Below are 20,996 nucleotides of genomic sequence, written 5' to 3'. Positions count from 1 at the left end.
CAGCCGTAATGGATTAGAGTACCTGAAACTGAAAGAGCATAAACTGTTTCTTTGAGAAAAAGAATGGACTTGTGTGAAATTCCACAGGATCTCCTACAGATGAGAACATCACCATCAGTGGCTTGTTTCAACAAATAAAACCTTTGGGGAAGAAGGAAAAAAATGGCAGTAAAACTGGGGCATCCAAAGGGCTTAATAATAAGGAGATGGATTCAATAGTGTGTGACTCTAAAACAAGACAGCCTTTGTATTTAGGTCAGCAGAGGCTGCCACAGTCCTTTTGGCCTGTATATACATAGTCCTGTGTCCAGCATTTTCTAACTTTACTGATTTATCTTCTACTTTCTGCTTTGATTTGAATACCTAAAGGCTTGGAAATAAATACTCTGTGGCTCCTGCTGCCTGCTGGCAAATACCTGGAATTACCACTTACATTGCAGTGGCTAATCTACTTTTCCTTTCAGGATTTAGAACTGTGACACAGGCAGTATGGAAAGAGATAGGAAAAGAGGGGGAGAGGAGGTGTTTTGTTCCTTTTAAATAACAAAAATCCATTTACTTAAATAGCTGCTGGTGGTAGATGTATATCGTTTTTCAGGAATAGTCATAATTTTAGACTTACTATGCAAAATGTGCAACTTCCTCACGGCTGCCAGATTAACACAGTCTGCCCCACTGGCATGTTGCCCTCTCAGTCAGCGGGCTCCTCTCCCAAAGCCGCATGTCCCTAGCTAAGAGTTAAGACAGCTGTACTGAAAGGAATAAATGCCATTGGACCTCTGGACTATAATACTCATCTTAAGCTAACAATTTGTCATTTTTAAATCTATTTAATCCTCTTTTGTCACGTAACCTAGACTGCTGACAGTTTGCCTTGCCTGCCTTTTACTCTTCAGCCTCATGTAGCGCCATGGTTATGCTCAGAATGCGACTGGTTGCTTATTCTGGTATTGTAAGACTTACCTTCAGTTAAGCGCCCCCTCCATTTGAAGAAACTGAATCTTTAACAACCTGCCCATGAAGACTGTGTCTCTGTGTAAGGCCCAAAACACGGGTGAGTATTTCTGCTGTGTATCACAGCACAAGTGAGTATGCTCGTGCCAGTGTTAGTACTGAACTTTGCGGTGTACCTGGTCCCTTCAGCCATGTAGTGTCATAAATAAACCAACGTGCTGGATAGGTCATCTATCTAACACTTAAAGTACCGTGTATTTACCAAAAAGTAACTAGAATTCTGTTACATTTGATTGTAGAGATCTGTTTATCCAGTATTGCATTTACTGCAGATTTTGGTTAAAGTTACCTCCATAAAGCTGTACAGCAGCAGAAAGTGATGTAATGACGTATGGGCAGAGCAACGCGGAGCCTACAGCAGGTGGGAAGACACATTCTTTTATCTATTTTTCAGTCCCTGTAAAATATACTCTAAAGATTCGCAACTAGTAAAATAAAGCACCACGGGAGATGAAGTATGATTATGTATGCATTAAGGCTGCAGGACTCCAGTGTTAGTACAGCAGTATTATCTGGGAATGTAGTTGGTGTCACACAAGAACAGGTGTTCAGAGGAAGTTTTACACGTTTGGAAGAGCTTTAATCATCCAAGAAATGCTCATAGTCTCTCCGGTCACCTCTGTGGTTGCTTTAATGGACAAGGGGATGGTGCTTGAGCAGATTAAGATACGTAAAACCTTCAAAGCAGTGTGCAGAAGGCTTAATGTTTTAGTTGGAGTAGTCTCCTTGCTATTTAAAGTGGGTGCAGCTGACTGGATCATAAACAGCTTACAAATGTACCAGATATTCTTGCTGCAGAGAAAAAGGATTTAAATCATCCTTAAAGAATAGTTTCTAATACCTTCCTGCACACTCACTTCTCTGAGGAGAGTGCAGTTTGTGCATTCTGCTACCACAGCAGTTAGAAGGTAAGCTTCAGCACAGCTGGTATGAATGGTGTGGTAAAGGGTGATAGATGAGCAGGATACACAAACAAATACTGGTTTCCATTGGAAGTCGGACTGGGTCTGAGCTGGTCTTCTTTTGGTATAAACACCACTGTGTACTTGATGCCCTACGTTAACATGTCCCAGGCAGCATGAATCACTTTGTCTTTCAATGGCCACTGCCATTTACTCAGTTGAATATTCTCCCAAACCTGTGGCAATAGGAACTTCATGGGTGATCGTAAGTGAATACAGCAAAATTAGTCACTTTTATTTAAAAGAAATAACATATTACAAATAAGTGTGCAAAACAATTTCTGTGATTAAATACACATAAAAGCAACATGCAACCTTGACATCAAAATCTGCGTAGAAGTTAGTCCTCAGTATGTTACATGATACTAAAAGAAACTTGACAAATTTAGAGAGTTTGCAGCTAAACAGTCTTAAAGTGAACTGGGATGTCAGATTCGAAGCATCTGTGAAATAAAATTTCAGAAGAGCAAGACTTCCCTCCCCCCAGATATTTAGTGCTATTAATCGAGAGCTTGTGTCTATTTCAGTTTCTAGTTTAGTATCTTATGCCTTAGTTCAGCAGTAAATATTAATTGCTGCGTAACAATTTGGGGGAAAGAATTTGCAATTGGTTTAGTCTAACCTAACTGTCTTTAGGCAAACATTATTTAGTATGCAACATCTCAAAGAAAAAAAAGTTTGCACATTTAAAGCCATTGCAGAGAAGTATACTTCGTGCCACCTCATTCATGTATTGTGCTGGATGTGTAAGTGGCCTGTCCACTCTTCCAGTTGAAGCACAGGAATTTTAGAAGCAGTCAGTACAACTGTGACACCAGTACCAGCAGTGTTTTTTTTTTAAACCTGGAATGGCTGCTTTCCTTACAGGAGGAATTGCCTCTACAGCTGCAGGAGTGCCACGTGCCTGTGGCCTGGGTACTTGCTTCACACACCAAGACGAGGTCAGCTGGGTCAGCAACTGCCCAAACGTGCCATCAGCTACTACGTACAGACAATTAGTGCTGACCATTCCACTTAACCAACAGTGGTGTGGTTACTACACGAACAGTAGTGTATAGCTGCAGGACTACCTCCACCCACCAAGCAGGGATCAGGCTACAGTCCTCTGTGGCTCCACACTTGTCCTCTCTTCCCTGCTAGGCTAAGATGTGTTGGGGAGAGAGGGGAAAGGCAGTACTCCTGGTCTGAACAAGGCTGGTAGAGTTTTATTTGAGTATGCTATTTGAGTATTTCCCCCACTTCCAGCAATGCCTGAAATCTTCTGGTTTCACATCCCTTTTTCTAAGGCTAGGCCTGACATTTGTACAGCCCCCTGCGGATCTCTTAGTTGGCAGGCACTCGTGTTTTATCTGAAGTCGTTTCACAGTTTAGATTGAAGAGAAACCCAATAGGCACAAGCTTGTTGAAAGCCACATCTTGAAAACTTGAGTTGATGACAGTAACCCGAAGAGATTTTAATGATGAATGCTTGCAAAAATGAGAATAAACATATGTAGTCCCCTACTTCAGAGCTTGTTCTGATCATATGGGGCCAGGCTTCTCAGTGAGGTCTGCTAAACGTTTCGATCAGTATTGGACATTCATATACTGTCCTTCCAAAGATGCAGAATAGCCAAGGCAATACTTTGACCTGTGCACTCCCTCGATTCAGTCAAAGCTTGTCATCAGTCATTTCTAGAAACTGAGCATAGACATCCCTTGAGCATTCCCCTTTTTGGTTGAATAAGAACTTGTAGTAGCTGCCATCTGCACATATTGCTGAAACAAAAACAAAGTCACTTTCAGTTCAGCTGTTCAAGCAGCACTGTTCTCTTACCTTAGCTATAGTTTAAGCTGGCCTTTCAAGCCAACAGAAGACACAGAGGTGTTCTGGAGGCACCTGAGGAGCCTGAGATTTGGTGTATCTCATGCGGTGTGTGTCAGCTAGCCTGGAGTCTGCCAGGTAGCTTAGCACTGCACCCAGCCTCACTCCATTACATCCAGCCTGTGCCCAGACAGCTTACCCTGGTGCAGCATTGGGCAGCGATGGCTCCTGGTCACAGCTGACACAGGCACGCAGCACTGCCTCACCTGAGTGCTCCTCGCAGCTCAAAGCGAGTGTGGCTCAGTGGCTGGTTCTCCAGCCAGACCCTCAGGGAGCTGCTGTTACTCACCTAAGACAGCATTTGGCTCTGTTCCAAAGGCACAAATGCATGGAGAGCCTGAGGGAACCTGAAATTTGGAAAAACTCCATTTGGAACTGAAGTATTTGGGGAGAAAGCTGGCTGAGGCCAAACTGAAAGGAAAAAAAAGTAACAATTTGGTAAGGTGTTGATTAGAGTCAATTTAGAACTGCTAGCATGTTTGCACAAGTCAGGGTCCCACTAACTGCTCTTACACCACCTTCTTGTTTTCTTCAGTTAAGTATCAGGCAATATGAACAGGCCTGCTTCCATGGAAGGGTGACCCTATAACTATCTTTTTGTTACTTTACATGTTTTTTAAGTGACTGCAGAAACTGCCAAAAGGATTGATTTTAGTAGAGTGTTTTTTTTAGTAGAAATTGTAAAAGTTACCGGAGAAGTATGTTAATGCAGAGACTAAACACCTCACTAGAAAACAAACAACCCGCAACCTTCTACTGGAAGAATTCTACAACTCCATAAGGGACAGCGGAAGCAGGGCAGTTGCTAAACAGTCCTAAATTTGCAACTTCGTGCAAGCAGCACAACAGATTACTGTTAGCAGCTCAAGGAGTGCAGGTATTAGCTGCTGCTACTGCCAACGCCTTAAACCCTACTGAAGGCCAACCAATCCCCCCCAAACAGGCCTCAGAATGGCTCAATCTATACCTTGACTGCTTATTTCTTTTGGGGTCTTCTGCAGCAAAAATATGTACTGTGCCGTGGTCACTGGATACGCAGATTAGGGAAGCATCCTGATTGAAGTTAATGCTGTGGAGAATAAGGACGGTTACTGGAAGCCACTCCCCGGTTTCCTGTGTGTACAATCCCCGTTCTGGGGTTGCCTGCAGCAGCTGCCAGCCTGCCAGCTGAGGTGGTAATTGCTTCTCTCAGGGAAGAGATGGGACTTCTCCCATTCACAGCAGCTTTGCTGACAGGAATGAACACCCCTTTTGGTGGTGAGCACCCATCAGAACATGGGAGACCAGGTTTGTCAGCAGCAGCCAAGCAGCAGACTGCCCTGGAACAGACACTACTGGCAGGGTCTGTGCTGCCACCTCTGCTGAAAGAAGGCAAGGGCTCCGCTCTAAGGAGCAGGCAGGTAGGCGTTAGGTAAAGTGTGTAACATTCCTACCCCGATAACCAGGGTTCAGTGGAAGAACGCAAGTTACCCACCTCCCTGGGGAGTGCATCAAGCAGGGGATTGAGTCAAACTTTTGCATACAGGAGCCTGAGGCAGAGCAGCACTGAGTTATAATAAATGTTAGACTCACCCCCAGGTACCTCAGCCTAGTCTCTGTGGGAAGCATTACACTGCAGCACTGCATTCTCTGTATGCTGGTGTCAAGTATCCACCCAGCTGCAGTGCACTCAATGCAGAGAAATGAACCTGTCAGAGCACGTGTTTCCTCCCATGCCCTGTAATCCTGCCTATGTTCACACAGCTGCCAGCTACAGCTCTTCTAGCACTGGGCCAAGAGGAAGAAGCACAGCCCAATGCCTGGTGCAGCACTGGCCCCTCTGACTGCCTGAGTCCTGCTTTGTGCCTGTGGCACTGCAGCTCTCTGCTTTCTCAGAGAGACTCAGGTGCCACCTACCAGGCTGCTTCAGCACCACACTACCCGCACAGACACAAAGCATAAGCACTTAAACATACCAGTATATATTGGCTGCCTGTGATCCTCTTCGTAGCTCCTGGATTAAATGCCCTGATGAAGTATCAAATATTCTTATGAGGGTCCCCTTGAGAAGGAATCAAGCATTATATTAGGAAATACAGAAGACTACTTGGGCAGCTATCTTTACATCTGTGAATACATTCCAGCATGCCCCCAAACAGACAGTTGGGTTTTTCATCTCAGTAGATTTGGAAGAACCTCTTAAAGTTAGTTTTGGGGAAGAATATTCATTCTCTCCCCCTCCCCCCAGTGCAGTGTTATAATGCTTTGGTATACAATCTTAGTAACTGCTCAGTAAGTTTTTCCAAGTTATATTCTAAAGTACTAGTGCAGCCCCAGCATTAGTTCGCAAGTATTAAGAGTAGACATGGGGATAGCTTCTCCTGCCCAGGTTCTGCAAATCATTTCTTGCCTGTTCCCCATATTCTGTACTATTTTGATTACTGATTTTTTTCCCCACTTGAATATAATCAGGTAGTTTTGGTCTTACCTTACAATTAGAATTTACCTAGAATAATTATTTACCTACTTACTACATGCTCATTATCTGTGTTAATCCAAATCTAAGAGACCTCATAGACAAGTCAGGTTACAGATTGAAGACTGCATTAGAAAACTGTACTTCAATCAGAGAGTAAACTACACTTGACAGCAGAGACATTAACAAATTAGTGTATCTCAAAGCAGCCAACAATTTAGTAGTGCTTTCATCTGGTGAAGAGCACATACATATTGTCAGCTGCAATTCACATTACACACCTGGTTAACAAATGCCTCTTACCAATCTCACATCAGTAAATAACATCACCCAACAGAGAAAAATTAAGTTGATGCTTTCCTCAGTTTAAGATGTGAACTTGAGATGTTTGTTCACGGTGTGTTCAAATGCGGCGTTCTGCCTATATACTTCTCTCAGTCTGCAAATGCTGTTTGAACTTACTAGCATCATCCAGTAGATCATGATTCTATTTAGCAATGGTGTTTGCAGCTTAAGAGCTTTGTTTAGAGGACTTAGAGTAGCTCTGCCTAGTTAAGAGAGACTATGGCTGCTTTTACTTTAAGCTTCTTGAGCTATTGGCTCTGTAGTAGAACCTAATCTAAACAAACTGCTTGGATTAATTTAGCTCATCCTTTCAAAACTCATTTTAATTGAGTAGAAGAAGGTAGCAAATATTCAGCTCTCCTCATGCCCATTTACTTTACATTCATTCGGACACTTTGGAGCCAGCCTTTGGGAGATGAAGCTCACTAGCAGATTCCCCTCCAGTTCCTAAGGGGAAGGCAGGTCTATGACTTGCTTCGCAAAGAAACTTAAGGGTATTTTTCAGTGTATTGCATTCTGTAGTCCTATGAAACTCAAGACCACACAAAGCGTGGTCAATATTCCAAGAGCCTTTTTATTGTTACACACTGTATGAAAACACCTGGAGCGAGCATATGAGGAAAACAGTTATGCCATAGCAGAACTCAAGTCCTCCAGTATGACAGTCCTATTTGCAAGTATTTCTTTAACAGTGGTTTTAAAGTTAAACAGAAATTAACAAAGGTGAAAGACTGCAGATAAACTTTTTTTTTTCTTAAAGAAGAAAGAAAAACTAAAAGCTAAATAGTATTTTTTGAAGAAAACATGAAACACATGAACTGCTTGGGCCAAATCTTGTTCAAGTGCTACTGAAAAGTCACAGCTACAGTCAGCTAGAATAGAAATGCTACCTCAAGCACTGCATTGGGATTGCTGTTTGGGTATCCTGAAGAGGCAGTAAGGATGATAAAAAAAACTGAGAATGCATATTTCAAAAGACAAATTGTCCAGTTGGTTACTCCTATGCCTTTCCTATGAAAGGATGTGACTTCCTATTTTAGGAGGAGTTACTACACTAGAATGCATAGTAAGTCAGAGGTAAGAGGATATTCTTACTTTTTCTGATGCTGTTGCAATTCTTGTTCCCTGCAGGTTTAAAGCTATACAGCTCAAGACTCCTTCATGAGCTGGTATGTCTACAGGAGGCTTCTCTGTATTAGCCAGATCCACTATCTGCACGTGCCCGGTATGTGTTCCAGGAAATGCAAGGAGAGAATTATTACTATTTGGACAAAGGACACAGAGACCTAAAAGAAAAAAAGGAAAAGGAAAGTAACTGTGTAGTTTCCATAACCTAATAAATTTTTCAAACAAGCTTCTAAGATCAGTAATTTAAAAATAAACAAACATGCATGTAACAAATAAGAAGTTAATTTTAATGGCTACTGCAGTATCCCAAAACATGAGCCATCCATAAGAGCAGAGTATTCCCAGGATCCTGGTGATACCAAATACATTTTTGCCCACTCAGTCCACAGCTAGCAGAGCGATGGGTGGGTATTACAAGAACCAACATGCTACTTTATCTTCCACCTTATGCCTAACAGCTTGTAAATCAGTGGACCAACTCAGCATTTACATTGTACTGCCTTGAATGCAACGAGAAATTCCAGGTTTGCTTCTAGCAGGCTTGAAAACCTCAGAAGATGGGGGTTCCTGAGCTCCTAGCAGAGAGGACATTGTCCTTATGTCCAAGCTGATCCTCCCAAGATACAAAGCATGGCCAGTACCCCTTGTTATTGTGTCCGGCACTTTCAAGAAGAGTTTAGCTCCATCCTTTCTGTAACTGTCCTTCAAGTAGGTGTAGGCCACCAGCTGCAGATAAGCCCTTCAGTTTCCTTTCTGCAAGACTAAACAGGCCCAGCCCCAAGAGCCTCCCTTGCAGGCCCTGTGCTTTGGGACCCTGACAACCATCACAGCTGCACACAGCCGTGCCTGGAGGCAGAGAATCACAGCCACTATTACACCCCTCCAGGATTAGCCCTTCACTCACACAGCTTGTCCTAAGTGTGCAGCTGACCCAGGAGCGTGCGCATCTCCTCATTCTCAAGCCTCTTCTTCCTAAAAGCACCTCCCCTTTTCTGTAAGTAATGCCACTGCAAAGAACCTATTCCTCAGGGTCAAACCTGAGCCCTCTCCCAGCCACACATACTCAGAGCCTAGAGCTGGCAGCACTGCACTAGACGGTATTTAGCCTGGGGCACTAATACTCTGCTCGGTTCGGGATACTGCCTGACATTTCAGATTCAGCTTGTTTCAACAATGGAGAGGTCATTCCTTGCTAATTAGCCTCTTCTTGACACTGTAGAGAGTAACTCTCTAGACAGCTCTAACTTGATTAGAAAAGAGGCATGATGCACTTTAATAGTTTGTGTTGACAATTAAGCTTTTGGCTCAAAACACATTACATTTACAGATTCTTTACCTAAGAAAGCACACAGCTCCTCCACAAATCAAACCTGTAACGTAATAGGAGCACATGAAAAAGCCTTTCTGTACCAAGCATGAATATATTTTAATAACCATTTGATAAAAACAAAAACATCTCCAAAGGGCATAGCTGTAATGTTGCAAGTAAACTGTTTAATGACTTACTAAGTGAAACAGATTCAGGCATCTAAACATAAATAGCATTAAAAGAACAGAACAAAATTGCTTCCATCCCCCAGCCCGTACACACCACTAACCTTTAGGGTTGTAGCAGGTTTCGAAGACGTGCAACTGGTGGGGATTGTGTGTGAACGTGAAAACTTTAATCATGGAGTCCAAGACTACCACAATTCTGAAAGAGACAAGAAATTCCTATGACTTGCTGGGGGTTAAGGGTTAAAAGAGGGATCTGTATATTAACTCAGGTCTGCAAAGGCTTTCAAGATTTAATGGCTATATTATTTCCTCCCACTCTACAGACTTGCAAAGAACACAGCTACAAGCCTGCAAAGCACTTTTATCTAAAGCTATGGCAGCAGAAACCCCCCACCCACACAAAACTCCAGCTCCTAATAACAGCTCTTGCTCTAGAGATTCACTTGAATTCCCTTCACACTCCATACATAGAAAAAAAAAAAATACACTGTCAGCAGTAGCCACTCAAGAATGTTTCCATTTATTAGGGGGCCGAAAAGTCCTACAGGCTTTTCATCAAGGTTTCAGATACTTGAGCTGTGATCTGTTAACACACAACGCTTGCCCCTGAAAGCCTGTTTTAGAAAAGCATCAGCAGTTAGAGCTAAGAGTTAACCAAAATCTATTTCTACATACAGTCAGAAATGAGTGCACAAGGCCAATCTGTGCATTTGGAACAAGTGTGTTGCACCTACCTGTCTCTTCGCAGCTTAACTGCTTTGACTTCTGTAGAAAATTCTATCTCAATGACAGTCTTCTTCTTCAGATCATCCCAGATCATTACTGGAACAGTGCACAAACTGCATTAGTTCACCAAGGCATATCTGAAGATCCAATGTCTGCATTACAACAACTTCTAGTTTCTGAGAAGACTAGGAGGTGCATCCAATAGCTAAGCAGTTACAGCCTGGTGTGCTGCTAGCCATAAGGTATTTAGCGACTGCATACCAACCCATGGCTCCTGCAGGTAGGAGCTGGTAAACTAAATTCAAAAGCTGATAATAAAAATATCTTTTTCTAAAGATGAACAATTTTTTATTTTATTTTTTCTTTTTTGGGGGGAGGGGACTGTTTCTTTATTTCACTGACAACCCTCAGAATAAAATGTAATGTTTTCCTAATAAGCCTGCCGGCCAGGGCCCCCTTCCCCCCTCAGGCTGCTGAGCCACAGGATGCCCTTTGCAAAGTTAACAGAAGCACAGAGGGCTCTGCTCTCAGAGAGCAGTCATTGCAGATCCCTGCTTGTTAACACTGCAGCAGCAGTAATACAACAAATTTCACCACACCTACCTAGACCTGCTGCAGCCTCCCTTCCCACCCAACCCTCAGAATACTGGACCCCAGCTCAAGGCTGGGATTTGGGAGTTCTTTTGACAGTTCCACACAGCCTAGCAAGGCACACATTTACAGACAATTCCTGGAGACTCAAGACAGTACCTTTGTTAGGTGGGTACTTTGGCTTTTTTCCTCCACCTACTAGTGCTAAATAGTTGCAACGAAATAGCATTTCGACATGGCCAACGCCGCCTTCTAGAAATTCTGGAAGATAAACGTATTTTATTTAAGAGCGTCACAACCTGTTAAAATGCCTTCTAATTTTTACTGAAGTTACAACAGAAGTTTGCATTATCTAGCATGCTGCTCAGACACCCAAAAAGACTTCTTCTCCCAACTAACTTAAAAACAACGAAAACCACCATACAGAATCCTCCAAGAGTGGAGGTGACAGACATGAGATATCTTTGTTGCCCTAACACCACATAACTAAAGGTTTTTGTTTTATTTAAGATTAGGATTTTCAGTAAAGTTGTTTTATTCCTCACAGCAAAGATCACTACTGCCGTGGTCAGACAGTTGGGACAAGCCTCATTTCATAATATAGAGCAAACAACACAGCAGCGTTTTAAAACACTATAGAAACATTCTGTGAGAGTAGGTCAAGCAATATCATGGTAGCTTAATCATTTCTATTATACAGTGGCTTTGTAAAAACATTTAGAAACGCTGATTAATTCATTGAAGTTCCTTCCCCAACTAATTCCCCTCATGCACTCTTCAAGTCTGGTGTTGCTCTCTTATGCTAAAGCTGTGCATTTAAAATAAGGCCAACACTACGACCAACAAGGCCATGAACGTTTTTTTTTTTGCAAGGGGCTTTGTCTTTATAGTCTTGGTGGATTTGAGGAAAGAAGACAAAAAATACACATACATGTAGTAAGTGAACCAGAATCTCTAATTCTGTTCTCTGGAACATCCCATAGCTGCTAGAACAGTAAAGTATGGTCCAGCTCCAGTGAGCCTCCATTCAAGTTTTACACGATGCAGGAAATGTAATGAAAGCAAATCAGATCAGCTGGTACAGTCAGTTTCTTAATTACAGTGCTAGGAAATTCTTTTTTTCTTCTTAACCTTATCTGCAGAGGAAGCAGAATGAGGCACCATGCCCATGGAAGAATAAAGCATCAACCAGGGGATTTCATAATAAAAGAATTTTTCTATCTGATGACATTTGAGCAGGGTCTTGGTTTTGTTTACGTAGCTTAGAGGGAACCTTGGCATTCCACAGGGGAAGGGGGAACTGAACTATCAGGAAGAGAGGCCATAACTGTGGCCTTCAGATGATCCGAGTCAAAAACCAAACCTCTTCCTTTAACAGACTGTCAAACACCTCCACACATGGACAGGCTCCACTAAGAAAGACGGATGAAACTAGGAGTCTACTTCAAAGCTAGAGGGAAAGTCGAAATTTCAGAAGGAATCAAGAAAGACCTACTGTCAGAAACATGGATGGGAGAAAGAAAAAAAGAGGATGTGGGAGGAGATACTACAATGGAAAGATTTAGACATACGCATGAAGGATAGGAGGAAGGGAGATTCCGACATCAAGAGGCACTACAGCACATCTGGATGTTAGGGCTTGGCCATACAATGCTGGAAATAGATGCCTGGAAAGATACTCATGTTGGAGCAGTTAAGTCTTGGATTTTGTACAAGTCGTTGTGGTTTCTTGAACATGACTTTTGACTACTGAATTTCCGTCCTGAACAGATGTCTGTGACCACTACCCCCTTCTCCACCAGATCCTCCTCTTAACTCCATTAAAGCACTAAAAGCCTAACAGTACATGCTGTTATGAAGTACTATCCCTGGAAGTCTGAAAATACTCTTAAGTATGATAACTTGAGACTTTAAGAACATGTGATAAGGTGAACCTATGCTAGAATAGACACTTTATTCATTAGATTTACAGCTCTGACTGGTGACGCTTAGACGAGCGACTTTATGGAAATCCATAAGGGACACAAGCCAGGGTGCAAGAATTACGACTCGGTTTCGTGCTGAGGTACAGATATCAAACAAGTAGACGAGTTCCACCTGGGACTCTCTGCTCTGCTGACTCATAGGGTTAAACATACCTGAGCGGTGAACAAGATTGATACCGAGAGGTCAGACTATGCAGGATGTGGAAATACACAGAACAAAGTGTGAAAGGGAATCCGACTCATAAGAAATGAGTCACAACAGTTTTCTAGAGTCCTTGAAAAATGTTCAGAGCTACCATCAGGGAGAGTTTTGGCAATGAACTCAACGGGACTTCAACCTGACTTCTGATTCTTTTAGCACACTACCACAGATGACAGCTCCAAGACACGATGCTCACAGAATAATTTACTGTTAAAAACAGAAAATGGCTCGTCAGCTTTGGCCATGTGAACAGTGGTTTCACAGGAATTACAGTGCTATTTAAAGTACATTTTCCCTTGTCTAAATCTCCTTTCTAGTTTATCACCACAGACTGAAAGCACTGGGAAACCTGCTTAGCATGTCAGTTTTCCTCCTACACTTCAGGCTAGGATCACACTGCTGGATTTCATTTTCCCTTATTTTGACTCAATTACATTTGCTTTCTGGTGAGAGCTCCATTACCTGTTAACACAGCTCACCTAGTCTTTTCTGTTAAGACACAATAGGTGCTTTACCACATTGAGATCAGCCTAGATTTTTTAGAAATATAGAGAATGCGTAGTATAGAGCATTAGAGGTCTGAATTCAGTGCTCTTGCGAGCAGTAGTCTAAGCAAGTACAAAGTGTTACGCTCAGATCTCCGGTAAAAAGGCAGTAGTTTTATAGTCGTGCTAGATCACCCACTGCACAAGAACAGAACAAGTTCTCTTGGTGACACACAATATTGCTGCAGCAAGCAACTCTTATCCCAGTCGTGAGCAGCCAGACAACTTATCTCCTACCCAGGACAACAAACATCAGCAACAGCTACTGCAGTTCAGCTGCAGCAAGAAAGGTGAGAACTTCATCAGCAGCCAGCTTTATGCAAATTAATAGCATCTGAACATCTGACAAGGCAGTGGCATAAGTGAGAGTCCCTCTGAGACCAACCTGGATTTCCTTCCTGAGGTTTGATTCTAAGCCTTCCAGTGATGTAAAAGCAAGAGCTAGGCAAGAATCTTACAGGGGGGGGAAAAGAAAAAAAAAAGCTCAGGAGGCTGAGCTTCCAACACAGAACTAGCATGGTAGAAGAATTAAGCATTTTTACCTTGTTTCTCTTTTTCTTTGAGTGGATCTGCATTATAAACTCGGAATCCATTTTCCATTCCACATGCAAAGCATCCTGTAGTAAAAAGCACATACACAGATATATACACACACATATAGTCATCGTGAGGTCCGCTGAAGATCTATGCCAGAACCAGAAGGTTAGGAGAGCATTACTCAATAACTGCAGGGTTAAAAGTAGGCCCACGACCACTTGCCAGCTTTGTTAGCGTTTGCACGTGAAAAGCATTCAGAGACGCTTTTCAGAGACATTGTCCTCTGTGGTGGTTTCTATTGAAAGTGGAAAGTTCTTGGTATTCTTTTTTGACAGGTGAGGAAACAATGGAAGGAAAGGGGAGCGATTCACAACCCATCTGTGTCCTACATGCAGTGCCAAGGGAAGGAAACCTGCCTCTTAACGGTTATGGTCCCCCAGTTGTTATGAAGCAAAACCCCTCCTTTCTTACTAGGTCAGAATTTACCCCGTGATTACAAGATATCAAACACGATCCATTGTTTGTGTTTCTGCAGAAGAGAGCTTATCAAGTGTAGTTTTTTAAGGAAGCTCCAAGGAGAGCCCAGGAGTGTCAGATGCCAATAATGACATGACAAGAGCTTAAGTCTAAACCAGGAAAAGAATTGGAAAAGTTAAATTTTAGAACTGGAAAAGTAAAAAAAAAAAAAAAAAAATTGAACAGTAAAATTTTACCTACACTTGCATACAGAAGCACAAACATGCCTTTTTAGCAGAATCCAAACTACCAGCATCGCATCCTGCTGCTTTATCCGCTAGTGGGTGAACGCAGTTACTAACATAAAGAAGTGCCAGTGTGAAGTTGGAGCAATTACAAGTCATTAAGCAGCAGCAAGCATCACCGTGACAGACTGACAGAACATTAGTTGCTATGCAATTTATATACACTGCATCAAAAATTCTGTTACAGTCTTCAAGGTACTGGAAGAGAGTCAGCGGAGCCCGGCCTCATTCTCACGCATCGCGATGGCTGCAATGGTTTAACCCCCAACTGAAAACCGGGGAGATGTGTCGAAAGGCCCCCGGAGGGGAAGGAGGCCCTCAGGCCCAGCCTGCCCGCGGTGCCCACACCACCTGCTCGGATCCACGTGCCCAGAGCCTTCCTCACACCGCATTGCTGTGGGGCCATGCCTCAGAGGCTGCCACAGGGACTCAGAAGGGTCACAAGTGGCCAGACAAGATGGTAGCAGGCCTGGCTGTGTTGTGGGCAAACCATATCTGCACGTAAGGTCAACAAAGGACAAGGCGCGTGTGCTCACTGAAGGGCAAGCAAGCATCATTCACTACCTCTTCTGCCGCTCATGTCTTGATACAGTTTAAGATGTCAGAAGAAACAATACGATTGATAACACCTTTTTCTACACAGATTGGCCATCACAGCAGTAGCTGTTATATGGGAAAGCCACAACACAAAGAATAATAAAATAATAATAATTAAAAAAAAAAATCAGTGTTCTCACATAACAATACAGGAACACGTAACAAACTTGATCCTGACAACAGCACTAACTTAAAACCCCCACAGCTTCAGGGGGAAGGGGGGGAAGATGACCAAAAATGCCAATTTGAGGTTCTTTCTTAATACTTCAGGAGTTTCACTCCAAACAGTACTTAAAGAGCAAACCAAACAACAACAGAAAAAGCATTACATACGTGCTCTGCTGTACAGACCAGTATCTCACAAGTGTGTGGGTGTAAGCTTGGAAGCATCCTTAGGGTTCCTGTTCACTGAGCTCATACATACAAAGCAAAAACTCCTCTAAGATCCATCTCTGCAAGCCTCAATGTAGAAAGGGAAAAACCCTTTTTATATATCATCATTAAAAGCAGAGTCACAGGCACAATACACTAATCTCTTCTAACAACACAATAGTCAATGAACAGGAAAAACAAACCCAAAACATACCCTAAAACAAATGAAACAAAAACCACAAACCCCCAAGCCCAAAAGACTCACAGGCACTTTACCCTGTCCAAACTGCTGTAATGAATTAAGTGCGAAAAGTCCTTCTTTACCAACGTAAATGCACAGGAAATGAAAACAAATCAAACACACACATAACAGGAAAACATAATAATTACAGAAAGATTAATAAACATATTAAAGTAGATATTTTTAAGTAAACTAAATTAATTTCCCTTCTCCCTTCCTGGTGCATCACTCTTTAGCTTGCTCCGACAGCTGAACATGTAACAGCTCCCTGCGTGGAAACAACAGCACTAACAAGCTGCCACCTCTTTCAGTATACTTTACTGGGATAACTAAAAGAGAAATGATAATGGAAACATTTCTCGCTACAGGAAGTAATACTGTACAGGATGAGAACTAATCTGCTTCTGGTACCTGCAGTATGTATCCATATAATTATTTCTCCAGTGACAGTTTTAAATCAGCATATCATATTTCCAGAAGAGCGGAAGAAGGATGGTGAAACTGTCCTATACTAAAAGCACACAGAAGTTTTCCTTGTGTTAATACCCGAAGCTTATAACAGACCCAAACAGAACACGCCTAATGCAATAAAATGCAGACGTAACATTTCCTGTAGCACTGCTACAGCTTTTCTGCAGGGCTAACCTTGTGACAAAGACATCAGCTGCTTTTCATTTCTTGGGAATATCTCCATTTTTAACTGGCGACAACACAACAAAAAATAATTAAAGAGGGAATGGGGTCAATGTTGACATTCCACATACAGTTGATTGCTATTGACAGATTCACAAAGTTCTTAGTCATGGCAATCTCTAAGCCAGAGGAGGGGAAAAAAACATAAAGATGACTGCACATTTCGATTCCAGGTTATGGAACCAGTTTTGGAATCCAGTGTTTCCTCCCTGATCCCAGTATTTATCAGTGGGATTACAAGTCCACCAGTTCACCTGTACCGTCGTGACTTGTAAGCTGTATGTGTAACTGGGAAGGGGCTGCCAGAAGCCAAGTGTGGGAATTGTTGCAATAATAGCTATGCTTCCCTCGGCAGGAAGCCCGCATCTCATTTTTGAGAAGGGACAGGCATGCTGTCAGAGAGCCACTGACAGAGAAGACAACTCGGACACTTTTAAAAGTTTTGATTCAGATGCAAGGTAAAACTGAACTTCCCCAGAATTATTACCCTAACCTGCAGCTGTGCCTGTTCCTGCAGTAAAGTATTACTTGCCAACAGTCCCTGTGAGGCCATGGAGGCTTTTGTCTGCTCTTCTAAAAACAAAGAAAAAGAACAGGTTAAATTCACGACTAAGCTAGAAGATGCCAAAAGCTGACAGAGAGACCTGCAGGCTGTAGGGCCTAAGATCCATAAACCACCATAATGAAGCCTGGGGACATTAGTATGGCAGAAGCAGTTCCTAGCACATTCATTTTCCTTGCAACAGAAAGTTTTGTCTAAAGCCATAAAAGAAAGCCCAGAAACCTACTCACATCCTAATTTGTGGGGTCCTATAGCTGAGCATTTCAGTTCACTACATGAGCTCAAATGAATAAGCCAAGTGTTTCTACACCAGAACAAGTCCAGGCCTCAGCTCTCAGACTAGCTTTAGACTACAGCAGTGACAAAGGAGAAACCTGTCAGTAACTGACAGGTATACTTTCTGGTATGGAACTTATTATCATGGTTTCTCTATTCATTTCTGTCGAGTGCTTTAATGTTCCTCTGAAAGTGTTAGAAAAGTGAAATTAAGAACTTTAGAGTATTCTGTTTTCAAACACCAGAGAACACCTTGCAACACAGGCCGTTTTGCCTGCTTCTAAATTTAAAAACAAAAAGATGGGAAGGGTCCCCAGTATGAAGACACAGGATTGCTCAAAACAGAGCAAGGGAAGTATGCCTCAGAAAAACTGCGGACATTAGCTTTATCACTCGTCAGCCACGGAAGTTAAGGCTGGAAGAGCCTTATTAGATCATTCCTCCCATCTTCCTATCGTTATGGGATTGGCTCGTCTTAAATTACTAAGAAATTAGGTTATTGTGACAATATATGCAGACACCCACACTACTAAGCTTCAGCACTCAAGTGACTCATATTTCTATTTTTGGGAGAAGCAACATGGAAGAAGTGAGCTTTTCCTCTTATCAACTTGCCTTTGAGCAGCCGAAGACTTGCCCTTCCAGAACACTTGGAAAAAGGCCCTAAACTAACACAGAGTTCGCGTGCTACCTACAGTCCACAAGTCACCACCACAAGCACGAAGAGCTGCTGGGGCTTGCAAATGAAAACCAAACTTGTTTTCTGTTCACTTCTTTTTGGTTGTTGTTATCCAGGCGGCTGGCCAGGCTATGTGGGACAGGACTTGAATACTGTTGGGAGTAAGCACCTCAGTTCACAGAGCACACAGATACCACAGACAAGTTCCTTAACATGCTTTGGATTCAACTTTTCAAAAGAGTGTTTAATTTGTGTTAACTGCTACAGAATTTAGGGAAGCCTTTGCAACAAGTTTTACACGGTAAAATGATGTTCTAAAGGCATTTTACAGGAGAAGAGACTCCTACCTTCTCATACAGTTCTTTTGTACAATCCAACCCCATCACAGGCCAGGTATCAAACACCACAGATTCATTACAGACCCCCACAGATCTGCAATGAAGCACGTCCTTGCTAGTCTTTTTCCATCTCTGCTGTAAACGCAAGACAAAAGCACGTGCAGAGTTGCTCGAGAACAGACTATGCTATTGTTTCTGAGTTAACAGGGTTGCTTGAGCAGAGCTACCAAGAAGCTCACTTCATTAACAGCTTGATATACTACCGACAAAAGTATCAGCAGAGATGTTAGCTTGGAATCGCTGGGTAGGTCTTGTTAACACATCACTTCGAGAGCATCGGCAACAGGTATGGGAACTGCCACCTGCAGTGACAGAGGCTGCAAGACTGTCTTAAGCAAGAGCACTATTTGGTAAGACAGGGGGGTGTTACAAAATGATGACTTTCCATTCCTTTTTCCACAAGAGGACACTTATTCATAGGACCAGTGCTATTTTTATGTTGTAAGAGCAAGACGAGGCACGGGGACCCCCTCCCTAGCACAGGGCCTCTCTCTCCCCTAACAAAGAAGTAAATAAACTAAGCGCACAGTTCTGCAGCTCTCTGATGGTCCGCAGACAGCACCCTGTGCTCACCTACGGGTACAATTAACATTAAAAAAAAAAAAAAAATTTACAGCTCAGGCCAGACACAAAGTCACAGCTCGATTTTACACCCGAAGCGTTTACACCCAGAAAGCCACACTTCGCGAGTTACCCTTCCAGCAGCACGGTTTCAGCACACCCCTTAAGCCCACTTTTTGGGGAAGATGCGAGGCCGGCTGCAGCCACGCACCCTGCGGCGGGGCCAGGCCAGCACCCGGCCGCTGGGGCACCCCAGGGCGCCCAGCACCGGCCCCTAGCCCACCCCCGGGCCCTCTGAGCATAGGCAGAGCACGGAAAGGACTGAACCCCCCTCACACACGGCTGGGAGGATTCAACCGAGGGCTGCCCGCACAGCGGCGGCCGGGGCCAGGCCCTCACAGGGCCCCGCTCCCCTCACGGAGCCCCCGGCGCCCTCAGAGCGCCTCACCCGGCCCCTCCCGGCCCCCCCCTCACCGTGGTCCTGGTTGAAGCCGGCGTAGAGCAGCCCGTTGCCGTGCGGGTTGGCCGGCAGCAGGTTCATGGCTCCGGCCCGCCGCCCTCCTCCTCCCCCCGCGGCCCCTTTAAACCATGGCGGCCCCCGCCCGGGCCGAGCCGAGCCGAGCCGGGCCGAGCCGGGCCGAGCAGACGGCGCCGCTTCCGCCCCGCCAGGCCGCGCCGCCGAGCGCCGAGCCCGATCGGGCCAGGCGGGGAGCGCCGAGCGATCGAGCCGCGCCCGTGCGGAATGGCGGCGGGAGCGCGCCGCCGGGAGGGCGGGAGGCGGGAGCGCGCCCGGCGCTCTGAGGGGAGCTGGGGGGGCTCTGAGGGGGCTGCACCGAGCGTGGGGGGCGGGGGGCGGAGGGAGCACTTCACAGAAAGCTCGCGTATGTGGCTGACCAAGTATTGGACTAGTAAGGACGGGAGGAATGCAGTTAGAGCGTGCTAAAAGAGGAGATCTGTGACTTGGGCCTCCCCCCCAAAAAGGGCAAAAAAATCGAGCATCATGACTATCAAACGGGGGGGCAAAATTCTTGGAGGTTTCAAGACCCAAAGCCCAAGCAAATTGATCTGAGTTGTACAGCGAATTCAGTTTGAGCAAGACGCTGGGCTGCACTGCCCTCCAACCTGAAACGCTCTGGGTGTGAGAGGAGCCTAAAGCCCCCACTCAGTGGCAGCTACTGCCTGCCCTTCACGCACATTTAATTCCCTTTCTGTACTTGCTCTGTGCCTTCCACATCCATGGCTGGATGACGAATTTCAGATTTGTGACCTACTTTTCTCCAACATTCAGCTGGAAGCTACCACAGCTGTTCAGGTTAGTGGCTCACCAGAGTCCAGGAGCTGTGTCAGGTGCTGGCCTGCAGTGAGCCACTGGTGCCCTCCTCTTCATGCACAAAAAGTCACTTGTACCTCCACAATACTTTGTCTTCTCAGACAGTCACGATATCTGGTACCTCCTACATGAAAAAAACACCCTCCCCCCCTACTTTTTTTAATTAAAAAAAATCTCCACCTAAAGGCTCAGACTTTACTTAGTACGTTTGGGAGTTCTGCTCTAGCCTCTCTTTGGCATGTCTTTCACTAGCAGAAGGAACGTAGATTCTGACCTTGAATCACACATTCTGAAGACACACATTCATATTAATAGTCTCTCCTGTTAGCTCTTCAAACTACACCATACATACGGAAAGGATATAAGCTATTGACCCAGTGATTGAAGGGACCAAGATAATGATTTAAGCAAAACTTAATCAAAACAGGATACAAATGTGCACAGCAGAATTCTTCATCCAGCACACAAACATAGCCAGAACAGTCCCAAAGAATGGGTACCTTGGGCTCAGCTCTAGCTTCTTGTAGCTGGAGGCTGCCATGTATGTTTCCTTAAACTGTAGGGATGTAACTTCTACAGCACAACAGCTTTGTCCGACACCTGCAGCACTTCTATGCATGGTCAATGTACGCAGCTTTCCCTGTGAAGCTCACACCAGCAGGTGGAGCCTGCTTG

General features: G+C 44.1%; 1 protein-coding gene across 1 annotated transcript; it reads right to left on the bottom strand.

The window, feature by feature from the left end:
- Positions 1 to 2,186: 2,186 nt before the first annotated feature.
- Positions 2,187 to 19,679, bottom strand: WDR45B (WD repeat domain 45B). Its single transcript, XM_083805767.1, has 10 exons — positions 19,466 to 19,679; positions 13,857 to 13,931; positions 10,742 to 10,843; positions 10,000 to 10,087; positions 9,367 to 9,461; positions 7,736 to 7,926; positions 5,796 to 5,881; positions 4,808 to 4,909; positions 4,130 to 4,251; positions 2,187 to 3,734 (listed from the first exon to the last, which is right to left on the bottom strand). The coding sequence occupies exons 1-10, from the start codon at positions 19,530 to 19,532 to the stop codon at positions 3,628 to 3,630; spliced, it is 1,035 nt and encodes a 344-aa protein (XP_083661893.1). The 5' UTR covers positions 19,533 to 19,679; the 3' UTR covers positions 2,187 to 3,627.
- Between the last annotated feature and the right edge of the window lie 1,317 nt (positions 19,680 to 20,996).

The sequence above is a fragment of the Anser anser genome, assembly GCF_964211835.1.
Source record: "Anser anser genome assembly, chromosome: 19".
NCBI lineage: Eukaryota > Metazoa > Chordata > Aves > Anseriformes > Anatidae > Anser > Anser anser.
This window is presented reverse-complemented; position numbering and strand designations above follow the sequence as displayed.